The 24,763-nt window shown below is 46.9% G+C and overlaps 1 protein-coding gene and 1 pseudogene across 2 annotated transcripts in view; one reads left to right on the top strand and one right to left on the bottom strand.

Moving 5' to 3' along the window:
* LOC310852422 (uncharacterized protein) overlaps positions 1–24,763 on the top strand; it is a 33,794-nt gene continuing 9,031 nt past the window's right edge. Inside the window, exons 1-16 of the mRNA XM_083755966.1 lie at positions 1–124; positions 1,824–1,916; positions 3,360–3,469; positions 4,265–4,324; positions 4,960–5,076; positions 6,392–6,496; positions 6,833–6,935; positions 8,098–8,168; positions 8,757–9,296; positions 12,406–12,593; positions 12,704–12,808; positions 14,360–14,425; positions 19,846–19,937; positions 21,484–21,593; positions 22,890–22,943; positions 24,030–24,146. Of these exons, the coding sequence (XP_083612092.1) occupies positions 1,852–1,916; positions 3,360–3,469; positions 4,265–4,324; positions 4,960–5,076; positions 6,392–6,496; positions 6,833–6,935; positions 8,098–8,168; positions 8,757–9,296; positions 12,406–12,593; positions 12,704–12,808; positions 14,360–14,425; positions 19,846–19,937; positions 21,484–21,593; positions 22,890–22,943; positions 24,030–24,146 (1,903 nt within the window). The 5' untranslated portion in view covers positions 1–124; positions 1,824–1,851. The remainder of the gene's footprint in view (positions 125–1,823; positions 1,917–3,359; positions 3,470–4,264; positions 4,325–4,959; positions 5,077–6,391; positions 6,497–6,832; positions 6,936–8,097; positions 8,169–8,756; positions 9,297–12,405; positions 12,594–12,703; positions 12,809–14,359; positions 14,426–19,845; positions 19,938–21,483; positions 21,594–22,889; positions 22,944–24,029; positions 24,147–24,763) is intronic.
* LOC310839229 (large ribosomal subunit protein eL20 pseudogene) lies at positions 19,008–19,604 on the bottom strand (annotated as a pseudogene). The gene has a single exon. The product of its transcript is annotated as a large ribosomal subunit protein eL20 pseudogene (transcript).

Genomic DNA, 24,763 nt, shown 5'->3' with positions numbered 1-24,763 from the left:
AGATTGTCATTGGTTGCAGTATATGCTCATCAAGAGAGGGTAGATGCAAAAGGATGATGGAGAGGTCCTGCTGTCCTTTCCTATGTCCAAGGCAGCCAGAGGCAGAAACAGAGGCTTTGGGCAGGTATGAAGAGCCAGAGGTAATGAGTTCATGATGCAGATAGCATGCACCTTCTCCCTCCCTCCTGAAACAATAAGATGAATTCAGAACTCCACAGCAAGAGGGTGGAAGAAGCCAAATAAGGTCTATGTCTCCAGGGATGCAGATGGAGAAGAGTAAAGTCTAGAGAGACCCTGGAATGCAGAGATCAGAATCGGGAGGTTAGACCCTTAAGCACAAAAATGTAAGATGACCCTGCTGGATCAGGCCAATGGCTCACCTAGTTCAGCATCCTGTTCTCACAGCGGCCTTCCTGCTATTTTATATCTGCATTCTTGAACTACAAGTCCAGATGGCAACTCAGTGGTGGGTGGCTGTGGGTAACCAGTCCAGATATCCGCAAAGCAATTGCACATATCCATAAAGCATGTTCTTGGCATTGCTTAAAAATACATAAAAATATGTAGGTGGAAGGAAACTTAATGGAATTCCCTACAGAATATAGATCAATTTATTAGTTTTCCTAATAATCTCTACCCGGCCTTGCAGGGATTTGAACCTGTCGCTATTATACCAAACGACCTTCTCAAAAACAAAGCCCCCTTTTGGCCATCTCATGTCCTAGTGATCTTGTGTGCATAAGATGGATTAGTGCAGGGGTGCCCAAACTTTTTTCAAAGAGGGCCAGATTTGATGCGTGAGGGCCGACCGAAGTTGTTGAGCTTCTTGTAGGATTGAAGTTGCTGAGTGAATATGTGTTGCAGTGCAAATTTGGTAATATTGTCTGCAGTCTGCGGTAAATGAAGGAGAGATGTTGCCACTGTTTCCACTTGTAAAGATCCAGGGCAATTTACTGCAGGTATATATACTTAATGATTTACATCTTGGTTATCAACACAGGCCAAAGACCTTTTTATTTTACTTAAGTACAATAATTTGTGCCTTTGTGATGCTTAGCCAGGACCTAGGGCCACTTTTTCATTTATAATACTGTATAGTGCAGTGGGTGGTGCTGTGGGTTAAACCACAGAGCCTACAGCTTGCCAATCAGAAGGTCGGTGGTTTGAATCCCAGTCTCTGCTCCTGCCAACCTAGCAGTTCAAAAGCACATCAAAGTACAAATAGATAAATAGGTACCGCTCCGGCCAGTGGTGTAGCAGGGGGGGCCGGCCGCAACATCTGGGGGTTATAGTTAGGGGGCGCAAATCCACGGATTAGGGGGGGCGCAAATTACTTGCCTTGCCCCGGGTGCTGACAACCCACGCTACGCCACTGGCTCCGGCAGGAAGGTAAGCGGTGTTTCCGTGCGCTGTTCTGGTTTGCCAGAAGCGGCTTAGTCATGCTAGCCACATGACCCAGAAGCTGAACACTGGCTCCCTCGGCCAATAAAGCGAGATGAGCACCGCAACCCCAGAGTCATCCACGACTGGACCTAATGGTCAGGGGTCCCTTTAACCTTTTATAGTGTAGAACAAGGGAGTTGGTCAGCAATGTCCTCCTGAGGTGGAAGCACATGCCACCTGCAACTTATGAGAGGATGGGATAGTGGTGGCTGCACATAAAGCTAAACTGTGTTTTGAACAGACATCTTGTATTAGGTACTTTCAGCAGAAGATGTTTTGCATCTGGCATCAGTTGAGTGTTCTGAGAGCTGGAGTGGGTGAGTGTGGAAGCCTGGCTGGAGGATGATCAATGTCCTACCATGTTCTCTCCTAATTTACAGCTGGCCTCTGCGCTAAACAAGCTGCATCATGGTTGATTACTACCAAACACTGGACATCCCTCAAACAGCCTCCTCAGATGACATTAAGAAGGCGTAAGTAGCACAGTGTGCACCAACCACAAGATGTTATATGAACCTGAATTTGGCACTTCATAAAATAGCCCAGTTTGGCTCAGATCAGTTTGGAGCCTGCCCAGTTCAACTTGGGAAGGTCTATCTTACCTGCTTCCTTCTCCTCACCTTTATTCACTATTGGGATTTTTTAAAAATTACTATGACTTTTTTCACCTTTGACAGAAGTGGATACATAGCAGCCCTTCCAGAGTAGATAAACTGCCAAATTGCAGGTAAATAGGTCCAGGGGCTTTTGTGCTGGGCACATCTAAACTGTGATTCAGCCCTACCCCTTTAGGAATATCTGTGCAATCTGCCCTTTAATTATGTTGTTTGGTGCATTCAATTTCTATCCTACCTTTTCCCAAGGATTCCAGGTAGATTATGGTATTGCACTTCAAAGCAATCATACGATAACATAGCTAAATAAATTAAAATCACCCCATGCTCTTTAAAAATATCATTTATTGAAAAATAAAAAGGACATAATTACAAGTGCACAGAATAATATGACACACACAAACAAAAAGAAGATGAAATAGTACTCATGTAGAAAGCAAAACAAAAAAAATCACCCCATGCGTGATTAACCCTGCCACAGAATGCCAGACAAAAGAAAAAAAAGTTCTGCAACCATTCTGGAGAGCTTACAGGCCCAGACTTTGATTGGACAAAGGACTCTAGGACAAAGGAGTTGTGGAACTATAGGTCAGCCACCAAACTCACCTATCTACAGTACATGCCCTTGCTATTTGAATTTGATGCATGGACAATGAATTCAAGGTGGCACTCAGTAATAATAATGGCCAAAGGGGCTTAAGAGGTCAGATTTAGCACCTTGCATTGTGAATGGAATGCAACAGGGCAGGGAGCCAATGCAGATGCTACATCACAGCTGTCATTCATCTTTTGAGGCATACCCCAGCATGGAAGCAGGATCCCACACTGTCTACTAGCTGAACCCACCAGATAGTAACTGAATGCAACCAAACAGAGTGCATCATAGTAGCCTATCCTCGAGGTTACAAAGGTATTCCTACAAATTGGTTGTACGCTGGCTACATGGTGGTCCTTTCTGTAATATCTTGGGAATGCAGAAATTACATAATTGCCAATATTAGGGTTGCCATATTAAAAAAGTAAAAACCAGGACACTCCAAATTTTGTTGAGCTTTTTTGGAACCCCCACCCCAGATGTCAATTCCACCTTTGAAATCCCAAACATTGCAGCCCTAGTCAATATTGCTTCTTATGTGAAGACTTCTAGAAATCAACAGATTATGTGGTTTAGGCATGCACCACGGCATGTACTGCTGGTCTTGGGGAAGAAATGACACCTCTCCTCTTGACATAATATTGAGAGGTGACGGTTTCTCTTAATGGTAATCCTACAGTTCAGTCTCTCCTTTTGGACTGCTGTAGGTACAGGAAGAATGCACTGAAATGGCACCCAGACAAAAACCCAGGGAACAAGGAATATGCGGAGAAGAAATTCAAGGAGATAGCAGAAGCATATGAAGTGCTATCAGACAGTAAGACATTGGACCATTCTCGCCATTCCCCATCCCAGGGGTCTTCCATCTCTGAGCTGTTCCCTATGTGCTCCTATATGCCCCCTGCCTTGTTGTGATCTTTTAGAGACCTTCCCTATAATGCACACATGCCTCTTTCTGAGCTGCTGCTGGCTCCCAGTTCTCACTCCCTGCAGGCCAGAGATGAGAGCTCAGCCCAATCACAGTCCACCCAGCATGAGTTTCCTGGCATCCCCTTTGGTTCACTGCTAGACCTGCCAGCCTGTCTTCCATCCATCTCTTCAAAAGGAAGAACCAGGGGCACTTTTAGCAACTATATTTTCTGCTACTCGGTACTTTGCTGCTGTTTGGGGCCACAGTGCTTAGTGTTGGAGGAAGAGCTTGTGGTGTCTCAGGGCAGCGGTGGAGCAAGCCAATCGGGCACCTAGGGTGGCATGCGTGCCCTGCGTCTGGGAGCGGGGCCAGCTGGGGCAGGACGCTCCACAGGGCCTCCAAGGAGTCTGCCTGCCTCCTCCCACTCAGCCGCCCTACAGCTGAGGTGTAGTGGGAGGTGGTGGGCAGACTGTTTGGGGAGAGACGTGTGGCATGGGTATGCTGCAGACCCCGCGGTGAGTGCCACCTGGCATTTTGTCACCCCCCCCCCCACTTAGTGGTGACACCCGGGATGGACTGCCACCACCGCTCCCACCTTGCTCTGCTACTGTCTCAGGAGTCTTGTAGCTAAAGCATATGCACAGGATTGTTGAATGGGCTTCAAGATGGGACTGGCCTCCTCTTGTTCCTTATTTCTGGCAGGTTATAAGCGGGACCTTTATGATCTCTATGGACTCGAGGGGCTGATAGGACTAAGCACAGGTGAGTGGAGGTTGGTGTGTAGACATACAGGACATATTATCCATACGCACCTCTGTTCTGGGCTCAGTCCTCACCACAAGCACTTCCTGGTGCTCTCACCAAGTGGTGCTCCTCCCTGCTACCCTGAAAGCATAGAGTTTGCTTAGTACCGGAGGGCAGGAACCTACCCTGTGCAGGCTGTCCCAGGCTTGCACTTGGAAATTTTCTTCCCTACTGGAAATCTCACAGGGAGAAAAAAATCCCGATGAAAATCTGGGTTGCTCAAAACACATTGTTGCTTCACTGTATCCTTTACCCCCTGCCCCCTATCTCTCTATCTTTCTGTGTTTTTATTTTGGGAGCTGTCCTCTGGCTTGACCACTGTTTGCAAAGGAGTGCATGCATGGAGACCCCTCTTGCCTCAAGTGGGAATAATGAACCCTGAGAACTGAATTGTTTTCTTTTGTGGTTTGGGCTGCTTCCTGCTCTGTGTTTCTTCCTTTCTGGCTCTGCATCTTGCTTTGGGCCAAGAGATCATGCCTAGATTTAGCTGTCCTCAGCATATCAACCCCTTTCCCTTCTTCCTCCACTCCCTGAAAGACATCCACGGTGTGCTGAGAAGTGGTGGTGACAGGTATCTGGTTTGTTTTCTTAAGGTGCTGGGTTTTATCCAAGCGCCACTGAGACTCCGGACTTCATGTTCACCTTCCGTGATGCAGATGAGGTCTTCAGAGAGTTTTTCGAAGGACAAGATCCCTTCAGTGAACTCTGTGGTATGTGCTGGCATGAGGGAAACAAGGGGTAGGCAACATAAAGCTGCCTTATAATGGTGTCTCTGCTCACAGCTGTCTCCTCTGGTGGGCAGCAGCTCAGGCCTCAGGCAGAGGGGTCTTCATCAGCCTTTGCACCTGAGACTTCTCTTCATTTAACCTGGAGATGCCAGAGACTAAACTCAATGTGTTCTGCCAAGAAAAATTTATTTTAAAACAGCAGTGCTACACCCCCCGATTCCCCAGGCTGCATCCCTTATTGGCCCTCCCTTGCACCATCCTTCTTGAGTACTTTATTCTGGTGGGAAAGTGTCTTTGAACCTTGGTAGTCGCTTTGGCTTGCCGTGATAGAGAGATGTGGAAAGGAGGAGATGTAGAAGCTGCTGAGTTTTGCATGGCTGGGCTGCCGCTTACTATACAAAGGGGAGAGCCACATTTGTGTCCCTGCCCACTTTGCACCTGGTCCCACCCACCAGTAGCATGCAGCCGCTAGAAGTCTGCCTGGGAGGGAATGTGGTCCTTGGGCTGCAAAAGTTTCACCACCCTGCTTTAAAATGTCTATAACTTGCTTCTCCTGCTAAAAAATAAAGGCACTAACACCCTAGACGCAGTACCTTTCTCAGAGACAAAGGAAGCTAGACATTATTATAGCTTTCAGGAGCAAGGTTACAAGACAACGGCCCCACTCACATTTTTCTTATTTGCATTCTTTTTCAACAGTGGAAACAACTAAAATGTTTCCTCCCCTCTCCAACGGCTCACACCTGTGCATGTTTGCTCAGATAGCGGTCACACTGTCTTCAGAGGGTCTTGTGCCCAGATAAGTGTGTGTCGGATTGCTGTGTCACCAGGCTGCTGAAACAGAGCCATTTGGAGAGGAAGAGGAGTGGACTTTTGAGAGAGAGAGAGAGGATTGTGTGAGCTCTGTCCTCCCAGCCTGAGCCTGAGCTCAGAGCAGTGTTCTGTTCACCCTCATGAATCAGCCACCACAGCAGTGGATTATATTCACTACCATGATCCACAGGGCTTTTCTTCTTTGTGCTTTGACAGAAACAAGGACAGGGGGAAGGTTCCAGGTCTAGCTTGGCTGCAATCTTTCTGCTCTGTCCTTGCCCTTACTGAAGGGGTGCATGTCACATAAGACATCCTCTCTGTTTCTTGGGGTATGGTATAATCATGGATTTGTATTGCATTATATTACCTGATCTGCTTAGGCTCATTGCACCAAGCAACGAAACTGAACATGTCCCTGCATTATCTGGGTTATAATGTGTAACTGGAAAGTCTTCCACTTATCAGCCTCTTCCTTCCTTTCCAGAGGAATTGTCCCCATACACAGATCTTCAAGGAGGAATACCCCAGTGGGTCATGCCAGGCTGTACTACCTACTCCTATTGCTCCTACAGCTCTCCATTCCAGACAGGTAAGGCAAGGATGCATCACCTTGCAGCCTTGAGCAGCTCAGTGGGCAATTGCAGGGCTTGCCTCTGTTCTTCTTCAATGCACATTGCCTCTTCCATATCTGCTTCTCTACCTCATTCTGCCTCTGTCATCTCACAAGGACCCAATTCACCCCTGCTTTTAAATGTCCGAGGAACAATTCTCCTGTTAAGTGTTGGTGCCTCCTTTGTCCCATCCCTTCATTCCCACTGACATTTGCAGTATGGGAAGGCCTCTGCCATTTGGCTGGTATTGAGGCCTGCGCTAGCTGCCTCCCTCCCTCCCTCTCAGCAGTGATGTTGTCACTTTCCCCTCCTAGATTTCTTCACTACGTTTGGGCCTGGTGCTGAATTAGGAATAGGCTTCTGCTCTGTCTCCACATCCACTAAGTACATCAATGGCAAACGGATAACCACCAGGAGGTGAGGTGACAAGGAGGGGCCAGGTGCACGAGAGTTAACCTGCCCCCTAATCAGATGTAATGGCAAACTACCATTTTCTGCAAGAGCAGAAACAACTCACTAAAGCAAATTGTGCAAAAGGAGAATGGAGAGCAAAGGGAGAAGAGGGAGTTTGTGAGTTTGGGACTTTGCCAAACCATCATTTGGCATTTTGCTTGAACTTAGAATATATGTTCCTTTTCTATTACCTGTCCTCCATTAACCCAAATTCATGTGCTGTGCAAATAATACAATAGAAGAGACCTTCAAAAGCACTTCATGTGTGATGAAATGCTCTTACAAATGGGAAATTCTTCCTTATGTTTAAACTAAAACTTCTTCCCTTCAATTACTTTTGCCCTGTCCACCTACCTGATCACCTTCTGAGATTTTTTAAATACTATTAAAAATGACCAGTATATTGTCCTTCCTTAATCTGTAGGCTGATCCTTTGCTAAGATTGTTTAATCTTTTATCTTCTTACAGTTTGTTTATGAATTGGTGTGGGTTTAAAAACCTTTAGTGTCCAGGCCTCAACACAGTACTGCAAACAACGAATTATCCTTGCTGTAACGTTTCAGATTTGCCCTTAATTTCATTTTGTTCCTCTTGACCAGTTCTTGTTATTATTGAGATAATTTTGAATGTGTAGCTTGGATTCCTTGAAATTCCACTCCGTCCCCTGTACATCTGACTCTTCTGGCTCTTGCATAACAATCCCGGTAACTAATAACTCCCACCCCTGTGGAGTAGATCTTGACAATTGTTTCCTGCTTACTATCAGTGGTTTCCCAATTAATCAGTTTATTTGTTTAGATATATAACTAGCCTCCATGCTGTGCTTGTGTTAGTTAAAAACTGTTGAGGCAGAAAAAAATGAAGCGAAACATTCTCAGTGTTGACGATAAAAATAGCCACTCTGTATTAACTTTGTCCTAAGTCTTACAGTGCTTCTGAGCAATGCTCAGGTTTGGATTGTGCTGAACTTCCAGAAGGGAGTTTTTAGGGAAGAGGTCACCGAGAATGCCTCTGTTGTGTGGCTGTTGGGGTGTGGGTGTGGCATGTGGCGTGGCGGCAGCACACGCTTGACCAGAATGCAATGTGGCAAGTGCTGCAATGCAATGTGGCAAGGCCTCTTTTGCAGGATCCTTGAGAATGGGCAGGAGAGAATGGAGATTGATGCAGACGGGGAGCTCAAAGTGGCAGAAGTGAATGGTAAGAAATCAAACTCGGAGGGCACTAGAGTTGGGCACACATCTAGAAGGGAAGGTGGGGGTCTTGGCCTGCATCTTGGTTGGTGGTGACTGGTGTTTACTGTGACTGCCAGAGCCAATGGGTGACACTGAGCCTAAGTTGAGAAGGAGCAGGAGCAGCAGCTCTATGGCTCACTCTGGGCTGGGCAGTCCCTGGAATAATAAGGGCATCCATTGTATCTCATCGCCCATTAGCAGCTGTGCAAGGATTAAGACTATTTGAGTCCAGGCTTGAATTGGTCCATGTTTCTCCCACATTAAAATAAGCAGAGAAATCCACTGAGGTCAGGATATTCTTTTCACGTTGGCAATGGGTCCTCCTTGTTTGAGGGCTGCTGAAGGGGCACTGGGAAGGCTTCCCATTCTATGTTGCTATCTCAGGTGCTAAAGAACCCTGCCCCTGCTCCCATTGTCTCTCATTCCTATCCAAATGACACTGCTGCATGCTGGGGCAGAATGCAAAGCCCCTTTGAGCCTCAGGGATGCTGGGCCCACAGAGTGATGCTGAAGGGGCTGCTTCCCCACCCCTTGCTTTGTTCACCTCCTCCAGACCTTACCAACGACGACTTGAAGGCCACGGTGGAGCTCATCCAGCCGGAGCAACACGAGATCCTGCGCTCATCTGCTACAGACATCCCGACTCCGCCACGCCCGCAGAGCGCAGGGTTTTCTTTCGCCCACCCTGAAGATGAAGACAAGGAGCTGCACCGGGCCACCCTGGCCTACAGCCTATCTGAGATGGAGACCGTGGGGCAGCAGCACCTGGCAGGCGCCCCCCGAGACAGCTCCAGGAAGAGGCGAGGAAGCGCTCGGAGGGCACACAAAAGGATGCCTGGGCCCAGCGAGGAAGTGGCGGATGCTCCCTTTCCCATTAGAGCCAGGAGCCCGGGCGCAGGAGACAACACAAAGGAGGACAAGCCAGCAGAAAGCCCAAAGGGCAGAGGCTGCGCTGAAGAGCCGGAGAGGCAGCAGCTCGCCTTGCCGGCAGCCCCTGAGGAGAATGACTCGGTCCTCAGTGACATGCGGTATGTCTTCCCCGACATTATCCCTTCCCACAGGGAGAGGGAATCCATCATGTGCACTGTCCTCTGAGCCTCACCGACATGCAAGAGAAGAACGCTCCCATGTCCAATAAAGGTCACAGCCTGGCTGTTGGTCTCCACAGTGGCATTATTCCCCTGAGAGGGGGGCATGCAGGGTACCCCAGCCCAGGAACCGTCTGGCTCTGCCTGAACTGCCAAGCTCAGAGGTGTGCACTTATTTGTGCACTAATTTTATTTAAAACCGTTTATGTATCACATATTTTTTTTAAAAAAAATCTCTTAAGAAAGTAATGTATCATGAAAACATTAATGATTTCACTATGTGCACATCATTTGCATAATTCAGGCATGAGGAATTAGATCTAGCTGGTAGAATGGATCCTTACTTCCCCGACAGACCAGCTCTGATGTCGGAATTTGGTTTTTCTGGGTGCAGCCTAATTGAAAGTGTGTTGGTGAGAACCAGTCAAACCAGAAAAGAATGGAGAAGCTTCAAACAGCTGTGGTTGCCTGATAAATGGATCATCTCTAGGATTTGTCCTCTTCCCCTGCCACCATATTACTGGCTTGTAAAATTACGAAGAGCGAGAAGGGACCAAAATCCTGTCTTGTTGAAGAAAGGGCAGCCTTCAACCCTACAGCTCACTTACTATTAAGTGTTCTTAGTGAGGAAGGGAGATGTTCAAGTCTAGCTGAAAGCCGCACCCTCTAGTCCAGATGCATGGGAGCAGGTTACAAAGATTCAGTAGCAAGGCAGCTGCTTTGCACATGTAGAGATGACAGTCACCTTTCCATCACTGCGGGCAGACACTGAAAAAGGCTGTCCCAGCAGATGCATACAAGATGGATGGTGCATCATGTCAGCAAAAGATCAACCTGTTGAACGAGTTGTGGTTAATACCTGCTCTGCATCATACCCTTGAGTGAAGTTAATGGCACCTGGAAAAGGTGTATGCTAGTAGGGTGAGGAACCTGGAGGCAGTTCTTAGAAGCAGGACACCCACACAGATTAATATCCCACTGCATAGGCCCTGATGGGGCGCTGCTTTTATAAATATATAAACTGTTAGGATCTCACCACAAAGTTAGGAACATGGCTCCAAGAGAAGACTCTGGTCTCTCCCATTGCACCTTAAGACACCCTGTCATCCCCTGCCCCCCCCCCTTTCATTTGTTTTAAAATAAGCAAGTTTCTACCCTTTGCAAAAACATATGCAGACTTGCCAGGTAATGACACTGTTACAGTCTCTCTACATTGACCACTATTCTCTCTCACACAGAGAAAGACAACAACATATTAGCATATGCAAATTTTTAAAATATAAACCAATTTAGCATTGCTAAGCATTAAGCATAAGCAATTAAAAAAAAAGGTCAGGATGATTTAAGCCTCTACCCTGACACTGTCCTATTGATTTGATGCACAGCCTTACCATTTTTTCTGGATTACTGTAAGAACATGGAATTCCCCATGCATCCAGTAATTCCTTATGACTTTGGGTGTTCACCAGGAAAGCACTCCTTTTTGTGGCTTCCATCCACTGGGGGTGAGTAACACACACTGGGGAATTGGCATCAAGGCTTTCTGCCAGGGTGGTTTCTTCTTTGTGTGTTAACTAGCTGGCAAATGCCTGTCTGTGGTAACTGTTACTCATGTGATTTGTGTATCTAGCACCACCAGTTACAAACAGCGCACAGGACTAGCTGAGAAGCATATGGAATTGAGGGGTAGTGTTATAAAAGGTCTCTTACTCATCATTCATAAGAGGTTTTCCATTCTCTCTCTCTCATCCCCCATTGCAAAACAAAGTGTTTCCTTATTCGCCTGCCCCCCTTTTTCTGATCTGTCACTTCTCTAGCTCCTTTGCTGCCAAATTCCACCCTTTCATTCTGGGGCCATGCACCCAGGCCCAAGCCAATTATCAGATTCTTATTGTTGTTTTTGAAGACTAGGCAACCCTGTGACATTACCAAGACCCACCTCTTGAGTCTCAGGCTTTAGGATCCTGGTGGAGACCTGGCTGACAAGTTTCTATATAGCAGCAATATTCCCCTAATGCTGAGTCACTGCAGTTGGCTTCTGCCATCCACCCTGCCTGTTCTAAATTGCTACATCATGTCTCAGTTGTGCTACCGCTACCACCCACCAGTTTATAACAACAATCTATGTTCTGGTATTTTCTCAACTGACCTGCTGCCTCCATGTTGTGCTAATGTTGGCAGAGCTTGCAGCCAACTACTCATCTCACCTCCCTCACACACCATTTCACACAAGTCCTTACTTTCTAAAACAAGAAATTTATAGTGTAAGACACATCTGGAGATTATCATTTCCCCCCCATGGAACATCCATATAAGGGCAATTACCTTTACTAGGCTCTTTATGAGGCTGCCTTGTGGGACATCTTTGGGAGAAGAAAAGGCTAAGGGGTAAACCCTACACAAATCCGGAGTAGAGTCTCTAAGGCTGTTGGATGGTGTTTTGTACACCTCCTCCTGGCAACTCCTGCAGCCAAGCTGGTGCCAAACATATTGCTTTCCTCTCCTTTGAAAAAGGAAAACTTTGTGTTTGCAGGTGTCTGTAAACAGGCAAGACCCCCCCCCATTTCCTTTGTTGTGTGAGGTAACTTATGTTTCTATACATCATTTATAATTTTACAATTCTATAATTTCAGAATTGCACCCAGTTCATTTACTCATGAGTTGTTTTTAATCTTTTGACTTGATCATTGAAAGCTCCTTGTGTCATATTTATATTATTTTGCTGTTAAATCCGTTTTTCCTTTTATGGGTATTTTTGTTGTTTAGAAAAATAAAATACTTAACAGTCTGATACCCTTTATGCAGAGAGGGATGATAATGTGGCACTAGTACAGAAGGGTTTTAATAATATATTATTATTATTATTATTATTATTATTATTATTATTATTATTATTAACCGAACACTAGTGGGAATGAAATCCATGTAGCACTGAGCATCAGGTTCAGAGAGAAAAGCGGCAAGCTGAGACCCAGGGCTTCCTGACAGTGTAACCCTAGACGTGTCTACTCTGAAGTCAGCCCCAGGGAGTTCGACGAGCCTTACTCCCAGGTAAGGGTGCGTCCTGCACGCGTTGCAGCCTGAGATGTTGCGAGATGTTTCCACTCACAAAAGGGGGGCGGCTTCCCCGGCTGCGCAAGGGGTTCCGCCGGCGTACCAGAGTCGTAGCGCACATCCGCGTGGGGCCGGGAGGGGGCTCCACGCGCCGCCCGTCGCAAGCGCGCTCCAGAGAATTCCACCGGAGCCCCGAGCAGCTGTCGGCCGCGGCCTCCTCGCCTTACCTCACCGGTTCAGAGTGCAGGGTTCGACGTCACAATGGAGGCGCGCGTTCCATTGGCCGGCGCCGGCGCCAGTCCCCGGGGCCGAGCTGGGGCTTGCAGGCCGGGGCCGCCCTCCGCTCTTCCCTTGACAGCCGCAGCAGGAGGCGAGAGCGGCGAAAAACTCGCGTCCCAAGCGAGCGGGGCTGCGGAGCTGCGGAGCATGGTGCAGTCCGGACGGAGCCTCCTCCAGCGCTGAGGTACGGTTGCTTGCTGGCTTGCCTGCTGCCCGCTTGTTTCTCGGAGCATCGGGTCCCATTGCAATAAAACAAAAGCGAGGCAGATGACGGCCAGGGGAGAGCGGCTGCATGAAGAGATCTGGAGATGCAGATCTCTTCTAGGATCCCCGGGATAGGAATGTGGAGCAGCTGGCAGATCCCCTGAGAGAGGCTGTCTGCCGACCCACCGACGAGGCTCTAGCAGCTCTGACAAGCAGAAGTGTTTAGAAGTTGCGCTTGCTGTCAATACGATTTAAAAACCGCTTTACCCCTATAGAGGGGTGGGAGGGTATTGTTTTTCCTATTTCGTGTCTTTGCACTGTAAACCGCACTTGTGATCGTCGGGCGAAGGGCGGTATATAAATTCAGCGAATAATAAATAAATAAAAACAACAATTGCGGTCCTTTGCTATCGCCCTGTCGTCCCCGCATCTATCGCCCTGTCGTCCCCGCATCCACCCCTGGTCTCCCCGCTTTCAAGTCACGCTCTTGTGTCGGGTGGGCGTTGCGTGTGTGTGTACGTACGTTACGCGGAGAGAGCAGCTGAGTTTCGTTCCGCAGTAACTAACGCGCTGTCCAAAAATAGGGTTTAAGATCCGGGAGGCTGTGGGTAGTTTTAGGCATGCCCGTTTCTTCCCCACCCAAAATGCCATCAGAAAAAGAGGCGTTTGCAACCCGCCGGTGCTGCCCTGCACGGAATGCGTGTTGGTTGTTTTTTTCCTGCCGGCAGGAAAATGGGTGCTATGGGGAAAGGCGCTGTTAGAACAGTCGAGAACCTGAAACGCGATCGGTCCCTCGCACCGGCCGGATGTTGTGCTTGTTGTTGATCCGGTGGCGCACCGCAAAACAAAGGGAGAGGCGAGGGCCCAGAGCCAGCCCCGAGACGGACAAATAAGCATTTTCGCCGGGAAACGGCAACAAAAGCACTCACGCTTTCTAGGAGAACTCGGGAGAAGGCTTGCCCCTGATTGCAGGCTGCTGCAAACAAAATTGTAGGATTCTGCCAGCGGATTGAGATAAATGGGAAGGGGCGGTGGAAGCTCCTTAGAGGAAGAGTTGTTGTTTTAAAATATCAGTTTGATGGGATGAGCAAAGGCAGGGAGTTGGTGACGATTTTATTCAGATTTAATTTGATTGAAACACAAATGTGCACTAGGCGAGGCGGGAAAGAGAATATTACGTTCGGCCAACTTTCGGAGAAGTGAGCTGGTGCCATAAAAAAGCCAAATGAAATGAAAGGTGTAGGAAGGTGCCCTTTTTCCCCCTGAGGAAGGGAACTTGATGAGGTTCTGAAGAGTGTCTCAAGTCAAATATTTTGACCTGGAAACCCATCTCCCTGATCTCGGAGTCCTAAATATTACTTAGGTTTGCATATTTTAGGGTGGTGTTGGAAAGTCATTCTTGACAGAGGGTGACCTCAAATGGAATGTCTCTGCATAACTTGGGGGAGGGGCAGAAGGGAAATATTTTTAATGTGGAAATGGGGTTAGTGTAACAATGTTAAGGTGGAGTCTTTCTGCTTCTTTCCCAGAGGAGGAGAAAAGAAAACCACCCTATTGCAAAAGCCTTCTCTGCCTCTTCTACTCCAGCAAAGTAGAGGTAAGGAAGGTACCCCTGTCAGAGAGTTTAGGCAGAACCCAGCTCAGAGGAGGATAGCAAGTGAAGGGGCACCCTGTCATCTCCACACCAGCTTCCAATTTTGCTTATATTTTGGCGGACACATTGACAGAAGAGTGGATGATCCACAAAGGAAATGGCAACAGGAAGTGGTGTATCATGAATCTGATAAACTGAAAACCCGAGACTGAAGAGCTCAAAGGAGTCTGCGCTGATGAGTATCAGCATTAAAAAACAAACAATCCCACAGAGTCAACATCTTTGCATTGTAACTGCAAAGAGCATGGAGTTGTGATTTCATTTCTGATCATTCATATAGCAACTAGCCTGCAGGAGTTCTCCTTGTGAGTTAAATGCCCGAGCATCCATTTGTATGATCCAAACAGGTAAGCAACGATCTGCAGGTCAGCAGGCAAAGCTGAGCTTCAGAACTGGGCTGCAACACTGTGAAACGGAAAACCCTCCTTGGTCGTTTTCCTGCCTTAGTGTTGTCGCTGTAGCTATTCTTGCTCCTCCCGCAGCCTCCTAATCTCTTAAAAACTTAATGGCCACTAAACCGCTTAATGCATAAAGATGCTTAATGAGGAAGGCAATGGGCCAGTAGTATCCTTTTGGGTGCACTGGGCTTGGGTCAGCTTAGGTGCTTGTTCAGTGTTGTCTTTGGGTAGGAGAGTTTCCCCATGGATCCCAGATTCATAGGCTCCATGGCAAAGGATTGTCAGGGATGATAGATGTTGGGGGTATCTGGAGGCTCACAGATTTCCCCCCTCCCTGCTTTGCTTGACGACCCAAAACCATGGTGCAAGCAGCGGTGTCATGTTGTGGATGCATCTCCACACCACGGGTCTTTTAGGTTGCAAAGCAGCTTTTTGCTGGCTGGAGGCAATTTCATCCGCAGTCTGTGGCTGACATAAGCCAAGCAGCTTCCTATATGGAGACAAGCAACATTTCTTGTGTTTTCATAGAATCATAGAGTTGGAAGAGACCTCAAGGGCCATCGAGTCCAACCCCCTGCCAAGCAGGAAACACCATCAGAGCACTCCTGACATATGGTTGTCAAGCCTCTGCTTAAAGACCTCCAAAGAAGGAGACTCCACCACACTCCTTGGCAGCAAATTCCACTGTCGAACAGCTCTTACTGTCAGGAAGTTTTTCCTAATGTTTAGGTGGAATCTTCTTTCTTGTATTTTGGATCCATTGCTCCGTGTCCGCTTCTCTGGAGCAGCAGAAAACAACCTTTCTCCCTCATCTATGTGACATCCTTTTATATATTTGAACATGGCTATCATATCACCCCTTAACCTCCTCTTCTCCAGGCTAAACATGCCCAGCTCCCTTAGCCGTTCCTCATAAGGCATCGTTTCCAGGCCTTTGACCATTTTGGTTGCCCTCCTCTGGACACGTTCCAGTTTGTCAGTGTCCTTCTTGAACTGTGGTGCCCAGAACTGGACACAGTACTCCAGGTGAGGTCTGACCAGAGCAGAATACAGTGGCACTATTACTTCCCTTGATCTAGATGTTATACTCCTATTGATGCAGCCCAGAATTGCATTGGCTTTTTTAGTTGCCGCATCACACTGTTGTCTCATGTCAAGTTTGTGGTCGACCAAGACTCCTAGATCCTTTTCACATGTACTGCTCTCAAGCCAGGTGTCACCCATCTTGTATTTGTGCCTCTCATTTTTTTTGCCCAAGTGCAATGCTTTACATTTCTCCCTGTTAAAATTCATCAGTTTTAAGCAGTACTCTTCATATATGAATCTGGCCTAAGGCTCCAGCCAGCAGACAGTTTAGTAGCATGGGCTGCTAAACCTGTCTGGGCTTCAGGAAGCTTGGGCCAGGATTGCTATGCACTTGAAGTTTTGTAGGAGGAGTTTTGGAATTGGAACAGCTTCCCTTAAATCCTGATGCAACCAAGCAGGGGCCATTCAGAAGCTTTCTTTCAAGCACCACCCTATTCTACTTGCATGCGTGAATGGGTTTAGCAATAAGCATCGTAAGGTGATTCCTGATAGCCAGATGTCTTTCCGTCTATCCATCCTGGATGAAGAGACTTTTCAGTCAGAGGGAGTGTCACCCTTCTAACTAGTGTTTATGCAGAGTAGTTGTTTCAAAAGCAGCAGCACCAGGTCATGGCAATTATAGATCCAAGCTAGGAAATGTGTGGACCGTGTCTGCTGAAGTCAGGCTTCTTTAGTCAGAGAACAGGAGGCTTGTACCTCCCATGTTATTCTCTGCCCCTTCCTAAGGCCATCAGTCCCTGTTAGCAGCACCTTGGGACACCGTGATAAGCACAGAGTAGATAGAGGTGGCACCCCATACTGCTCAGATCCAGCCAGATAGTCGTAGGAAGATGCATGAGATTGGGACCTGCCTGATTTATCCTTGTGGTGGCTTTGTCCCATTTTTGGACTTATGAAGAGTTTTCCACAGATAGTTTCATAAGATACACACTTGCAGCATTAGCCTGTGCATGTTTCCATGGAAGTAAAATCTTCCGTGGTACTCTCATGTGAGCATATATATAAGATTGCAGCTGCAATCCATTTATTTTGGAGTAAGTTCCACTGAACTCAGTGCTTAACAGGCATGTGTAGGATTGCATATTCAAAGAGCAATCTTAAACCTGTTTCTCAGAACTGCCACTGTGTCAGGCAGGGATTACTCCCAGGGAAGTTGTGCATAGGATTGCAGTTGTAATCTCTTAACTGGGCACTGCTGAATACAGCCCATAATGTGTGCTCTGGTTATTTGAGCTATTTTATTAAAAAAAAAAAAAAATCCTTATGCAGCACTTCATGGGCTGGGGAAAAAACTAACTGTATGCACATCTAAAGCTGTTCAGAGCTTTGAGTGGAAGTCATCGTAGTGCTACATCGCTCATTCTGTAAGTGCAAGGATTTCTCTTTGCTTAGCAGATCTCCCCCGTCTTCTCCCTGCCCCCACATGCCCTCTAAATTTCTTTTAGGGGTTCCCTCAATGCTCTGGAGCAGATTAAAAGAGGACACAGGGCAGGAGGAGTCCTCTTGCCCAAGCAGAAATCATGGTGCTGACAGGATGCACTGGTTGAATACCACCCCTAATCTAGTAAGATGATAAAAATAATTGCAGCTACAACCCTAAATAAACTTACTAAGAAGTAACCCTTATTGAACCCAGTGGGACTGACTTCTGAGTTCACACTGCATTTCAAACTACCCAGGTTGCTACTCTATGCCACAAAGAGCAGTTTCCTTTGTGACCATTAAGCTTCTCTTACAGTTTTTGTTGTAAATGAGAAAGATAAAGAGAGGCATTTGGTATGAGAATAAGTCTTCCAGACAATCTAGTTTTTACTTCCACTTTCAGGGAAAATATGCAATGCTACCTTCTCAAGCTGAAATGTGTTTTACTGCTTTTGCAACATAAAATACATGATTTAATAACTTTGCATACAAAATTTCACTATTTGACATATTTATGAAATGTACAGAGGAATCTTATGCATATTTCGTAATGCCTTCTCTAGTTTAGTCTAGTTTATTCCCACACTTAGGGTTGCAGCTTCAGGCTGGATTCCTGTTTACATTTACCTGGAAGTAAGTCTCCTTAAACAATGATACTTATGTCTGAGTAGATATGCAAAGGTTTGCACTGTTATATCTGTAGCTGGAAGTCTGTGGCACAGTTAGAAGATTGGGACCAGGTCAAAAGGACAGTACACATAGGCTAGTTGCTTCTAGTTTCTCCAAACTATATCAGATGTCAGCAAAAGATTAGCAGCAATTCACCAGCAGGGAAGGCCCTTTCATAAAAGATGACAGCACCCTCTAGGTGTGGAAATGCAGCTTGTATCTGAGTGTTGTATACATCCAAAGCATACACTTCATTCTCTAATGATGTAGATTGTCCTACATAGAAATCTTTGCAATACATGTTTTGAGTGGGTAGAAGCTTAAGCATTTCACTCATTCAAAAAATGAAACTATTGCATAGGAGCTTCCCTGTCCACACCCCAGTGTAAGAGAGAGAGAGAAATGAGAAGGCATTCCCACCCTCCCTGGATGTTCACATCTCTATCTATGCACTTTTTAGATCCCTCTTCCTTCTCTTTAAATGACTGGACATTTATTTACAGTGCAAACATAGCAAGCGCATATGTGGATCTTTCACGTCCCTTACTATTTTCCTTAGAATGTGTGAACGCCACACCTGTTGCTTTTTATCATTTGTCTAGGCTTGGGTGGTGTGTTTTTTTTTGGGGGGGGTTATAAGCACTGATTTCTTATGGTGTGTATAGTCAAGGTGTGTGTAGGAGAAGAAAGTATGGTTCTCGTGGCATTGGGAACATCACGGTTAGACATGATCCAAATAGCTGTGAATCAACTAATGTCCATCGTGTGTGAAGCAGCTTGGAAAGGAGGAGGACACTGTTGGGATGTGGTGTTTTCTGGCAGCTCACAGGAGTCCCTTTTCCAGACATACCTGACTTTGCCAGAGCAGCTGATGGCCAATCCTTGGTTGGCTACGCCTGATGGATTCTGTTTTTCTCACATTAGAGTTGTGCACACTTCCCTGCTGCAGGTTCTTTTTCCTCTCAAAAAGAACTTTATTGAAACTCAGAGCAAATGAACCAAGTCTGCATTTAGAAGAACGTGTTTGGTCTCTTGGTGGTGAAGCGTGGCTTATGTTGATGATGCAGAACTCTATGTGGCAGAGGGAACTTGATTTTGGAATCATGCAACTGCTTGACAGCTGGTCTGCGGCACTTGCTAGCAGCGATCTCTTCAACCTTCATGATTTGAATTAAGTGAGCACGAGCTCTAGGATGGGCTCCCATTGTGACAGCACCGTGTAACAGCTCCAGCAGTTGTCAAATCCCTGTATTCCCTGTACATGTTATGAGTTCCACTACGAGAATCATAGCGCAGCCAGATACCGAAATTTTTCACCTTCAATGGAGACTTCTCAAAAACCTGTCCACAGTACACAATTTCCCCAGAAGATTTCTTCGTCTTCTTCAGCTGAGAGACAAAGTACCAGAAACGGGACTTTGCAACAACATGATTAGGAGCAAAGATGCGCATACGATAGAGAGGTGGTGTTGGGCACTTAGGAGTGGGGAGGCATCTCCCAGCAACTTCCTCAGGGTGCCTGACGCCTTCATAGTGTTGCCTCTTGCCTTCCCTGCTGCAGTTGTACCAGTTGTTTTATGGACTCAGGAACGGTAAAGATCTTGGTCTGGTTGTCTCCATGAACCTTTTTCATGTGTTATTACAAGACTCTTGACACAACCATTCCATTGTGGTTTCTGACCGGCGATAAAGGGTGGGTGGGAGGGCTATTTTAATTTGGATGGTGTTAGCTTGGGTAATGCCCAACAGAGGTGTGCTATACTAACTAACCTTTCCCTCTTACTCTAGGTTTGCAGCGTAGCACATTTGGGCACCATGGTGGATTACTATGAAGTGCTGGGGGTGCCCCATGGCGCCTCACCGGATGACATCAAAAAGGCGTAAGTTGCATTCTCTCCATTTCTGACTAAGGCTACTGACTGCTAGTCCTGGTGTGGTGGTTATGAGTGTGACTGTGAGATGTGGAAGTGGTGGCATAGTGTACCTGGCCACAATTTAGTGGAGGGCAGCCTGTTTAAGTTTGTGACAAGAATAATGAGCACTCAGAACACTGTGTTTCCCAGTGTTAGAGGACACAGGGTGGTTTTGTGGCCGTAAGTTCTATTGCCAACTTTGCCTTGGACACTGCATTTTCCCAGTGCTTTGGGTTTTTTCCTTTCTGCTTCCATCTTTTGGTTCCACTCGAGCTCCTAGTTTTCCTGTGGAGAACCTGGTAGCTACTAGTTTCAGGTCTAATGTACTTGATCTGAGAATCTGTTCTAGCTCTTGGGGCTGTTATGCAGGTACTTAGTTGCCAAATACTGAAAATTCACTTTTCTTGCGACTCCTCAATTGAGGGCTGACTTATATTATGTTTGTCTGATTTCCCTCCACTGCCTAATTAACGTTCACAAACTTTCTGCCTGCAGGAATACTATAACATATAAAAAGTAGGCTTTAGATTGCCAAGAGAACAGATCAACATAAGTATTTAAATCCAGTTTCCAAACTACATTTTGTATATTTTCCAAAAACCAAAGCACATGCTGATTGGTTGCCATATCCATTAAAGCGTGTTGATGTGCTATTAAATAGTGCCTTGGAGATTGATTCAAGGAGGCTGATCCAAAACCTTTGCTTGTGCAGTTTGTGTGAAGATTCAGATATGATTTGATTTTTAAATGAGAAATCTACTAGAAGTAAAACTTTTAAAAAACCAGAATAGCCTTTTTCATGCAAAATTATTGTTTTTAACTCACCTTACAGAAAGATAATTGAATGGGGGAGGGATGGGCTGTTTGTAGGGCTGCTTTTGTTTTTGGAAGGGGCGCAGGGAGGTCTGCACTCCAGAGGTGGACAACTTGGGTTGCACAAGAACGAACAGAGGGAGAACGTGTCGACACTTAGTGCTGTGCCAGGAGATCTTTGTGGCACTGCAGTATAATGAGAGCTGTAGGATCCAAGAGCCTTTTGGCCCAAAATTTCCCCTTAGGGGAATGCCTCCACTCTGCTCCTTGTGTTAGCGCAGGCTGGAGCTGCCCTAAGGTAGCAGCACACCTGTAACAGGAGAGAGGTATTGTAGAAACCCTTGTTCCTCAGCTTCCCATGAAGCAAATTATCAGGTGAGCAAATCTCCAGGCTTGTTGTCTGCTCTTCCTGTGTGAAAGTGACTCTGTGGATCCTATTTTGGAAGTGCAACAATCTACTTGCCTTTGAAAAGCCAAGGAACGGTAAATTGGCTTTAGTCCCACGTGTTGAAGCTCCCTTCCCACAGAAGCAGAAAGGGGTGTGTGTAGGGTTGCTGCTAAAAGGGGGTGAATGTGTAGGCCAGTATGTGACCATAGTGGGGCAGGCAAGGGGAGAGAGTTGTCTGTGGGCTTGGTTCTTGTCAGGGCCTATAAGAATATACACCAACCAAGCTATCATGGTTGTCTTGTTGTCAAACAGGTACAGGAAGAAAGCCTTGCAGTGGCATCCAGATAAAAACCCAGATAACAAGGAACATGCTGAGCAGAAGTTCAAGGAGATAGCAGAAGCCTACGAAGTGCTATCGGACAGTAAGCATCGACTCTCTCCTCCCCCTTTCTTTCCCTCAGGCTGTTTCGTTTCATGTAGGGTCTTGGCCCTGGTTGTGGGCTGTTTCTGGAGACTGAGGAGATTTCCTGTTCCTTGTAAGAGAAGGAAAAAGAGGAGGAGCGCAGAGTTTTATTCACAGGGTTAAGGTGCAGGTGTGGTGGGACCTGTGGCCATCAAGATATGGTTGGGCAACAGCTCCTGTAAGCCCAGACCTTTGGCCATACTGGCTGGGGCTGGTGGGAAGTTCCTCCCTCCCCCCCGCCCCCATTTTTATTCACCAAAATAAAACGAAGCAGAGAAGGGAGAAAAAGAGGCATGTTTTTCAAGCAGAGGCAGAGCATGAGCAAGCGAAGGCATATAAAAGCACGTAGCAAAAGTGCCCTTTGGAGACGCCTTTAAATAAGTGGGTAGAGGCTGCTTCGAAGGGTGCGTTGCATGTCTCTTCATGTTCCTGTATCCTTGGAGGTTTTTAAGCAGAGGTTGGATGGCCATCTGTCATGGATGCTTTAGTTGAGATTCCAGCATTGCAGGGGGTTGGACTAGATGACCCTCAGAGTCCCTTCCAACACCTCAATTCTACGATTCCTCTTTTAAACCTCCCACATTGTGTTTAAAGGGGAAGTGTGGAATGACTTTGCCAAAGCTCTGGGAAGAATTTTGACAGGTGTCAGCCCCACCCTCCTGTCAGACATGTGATGCCATCATTATGTCATGTGATTGGCTGGCCAGTTGTTCTGTCCACCTGTCCAATTGGGCCCTGTGGCCAAACCTCCAGTGTCTGGCCTCTGGAGCCAAAAAGGTTTCCCATCCCTGCAATAGTGGAACTAGAAACCGAGAGGTAAAGTTGAGAGCACCCACCTAAGCCTCGTGGGACAATTGGCCATTGGGACAGGCTACTTGAGGAAGATTGGGCTTCCTTTGAAATGAGAGCCTTCTAAGCTAGACTAAATGGAAGGTGTATTTCATTAACTGTTCTCTATCTCAGCCCCTAGCTGTAGTATGATTCCAATTTTGCTGGCTGACTTTTCACAGTTGTTGCAAGTTTTTCTGAAATAATGCAATGTTTTCTGAGCATGCTATGCAAATTACTACTAATTATTAACGCAGGCAGGACTAGCTTTGACAAGGCAAAGGACTCAGTAACATTTCCTGCCCCACAGTCCATGTGTGTGGGGGGGGGCAGCTGTGTCCCAACTAAGTCAATGGCAGACACGTCTGCTTGAGCCTCACCTCTTTTTTGTGGGCAGCTATCTAACCCAGGTGCTTTCTGATTTCAGAGAGCAAGCGTGAAGTCTATGACCGATATGGCAAAGATGGGCTCATGGGTCAAGGTAAGGAGCTTGGTCAAGATCTGGGTTATCCTGACAAATATCATCAAAAACCAGGATCAGGTTCAAAGCAGATTTCTGCATTGCCAAGAGGGCGAGAACAAAGACGGCAACAGATAGCTTATGTGCAGCTCAGAAACATACAGGCCGTCTGCATTAGATACTTTAGCTGTTATCATAGTAGTGTGATTGAGCAACTTTCACAGGGAGCAATTTCCTGGGAGAAATTTGCAGAGTTGGGTAACTTCTTTGGGAGCAGAATATTACTATGGTCTTGGCTGCCTTGTCAGTTCCAAACCAAAGCAGCTGTGGCGCAGTTAAGCCTTTCACGGCCCAAGCAGCCATTTTTTGTTATTCTTAACAGTTTTGTTTTTCTGTTCTGTAAAATGGGTTTGTCTAGCTCTATAGCCCTTTTGTGGCTTTTGACCCATGAATCAGTGCTTGATTAAACTGTTTCCAGGGGCTGCAGACATAACAAGGCATGACTGGCTGGCAGGCTGCAGGTTTGCTGGGCCTTGCATGTAAATGATTTTAGTTATCCAGTACCCCTAAGCCAGAGGTTTTCAACCGTTCTGAGTCCACGGCTCCTTTGACCAGCTACATGCTTTCTGTGGCACCCCTGTGGGGCTCAGGAGCCCAGTTATGTCACCCCTTGCCTGCAGAACTGACAGCTTCTCACCCCTTTTCAAACACCCTTGTGGAGTGTTCCCTCCTCTCCCTTCTCTTTGGGAGCCCTCTGGGCATCCACAGCTGCTGCTCCTGCCCCAAAGAGAGGTGCCTTCTCACACTGTCCCACAGGGGCCTGGGAAGCACCCCCTGGCCAGCCCCAGAGGCACCATTCACCTTGGGAGCTTGTAGCCAGGGCTGCTTCAACAAACAACTGTGCAAGCCTTTGGGAGGCAGAGACACAAGAGGGCATCAGAGGAGGGAAAGAAGAAAAGAGGGACAGAAACCAACATTGCTCATGGCACCCCTGTCCATCATTCAAGGCGCTCCAGGGTGCCACAGCCTTAACCTTGGTAAACAGTAAGCCAGTGTCTTGGTTTGAGGAAAATAAAGGTTCACATTTGGTTTCTGCTTCCCCCACAGGTGGGCCCTCCGGGTCAAGACCACACCCAGGACCCGAATTCACCTTCACTTTCCGCAGTGCCCACGACGTCTTCCGGGATTTCTTTGGAGGGCACGATCCGTTTGCTGACTTTTTTGGTGTGCATTGGGTTTGATCCTCATTTGTTTTGCAAGGGGATTTTACCATATAGGGCACTTCTGCGGAGAGTGCAGTAGGGTTTTGTCACTCACTGCCTGCTCCACCCTGCCCCAATCCTACAGGAAATTCTATGACCTACATGCTACTGTTGTGGTTTGGGTTATGCCAGGTCTGTTGGTGTTTTCTTGTGTGAACATGGTGTTACTTTATTCTACTTGCATCTAAGTTCCTTTGTGAGGAAGCTCAGAGTGATTAAGCAGTGCAGTCTCCCATCCAGGATTCATGAGGCTGAGACCTGCTTAGCTTTGACAATGTAACCCTGTTGTCCTCTTGGCATTTCTGGACTGCAATTCCCATCATTCTTCCCTCACCATTGGACATGGTGCCTGGTGCTGATGGGAGTTGGAGTCCAACAGCATCTGGAAGACCCACAGCCTTAAAGCCACACCAGAACATTCTCCAGAACTCCTTATGCAGCTGAGGAGAGTAAATGGAGAGGAGGGGGTCTTAGACAGTGAACAGTCCCTCCTTTTTGGATCATTTCCAGGTTACAAGAAACCAGATCCTTTCTGGGAAACCAGATCCCTCCTAGGTAGAGATGGGCCAAATGTTGGCA

Source organism: Podarcis gaigeae, assembly GCF_964106915.1.
Source record: "Podarcis gaigeae genome assembly, chromosome: 1".
Lineage (NCBI taxonomy): Eukaryota > Metazoa > Chordata > Lepidosauria > Squamata > Lacertidae > Podarcis > Podarcis gaigeae.
Note: the sequence above shows the minus strand (reverse complement) of the source record. Positions and strands in the feature narration are given on the sequence as shown.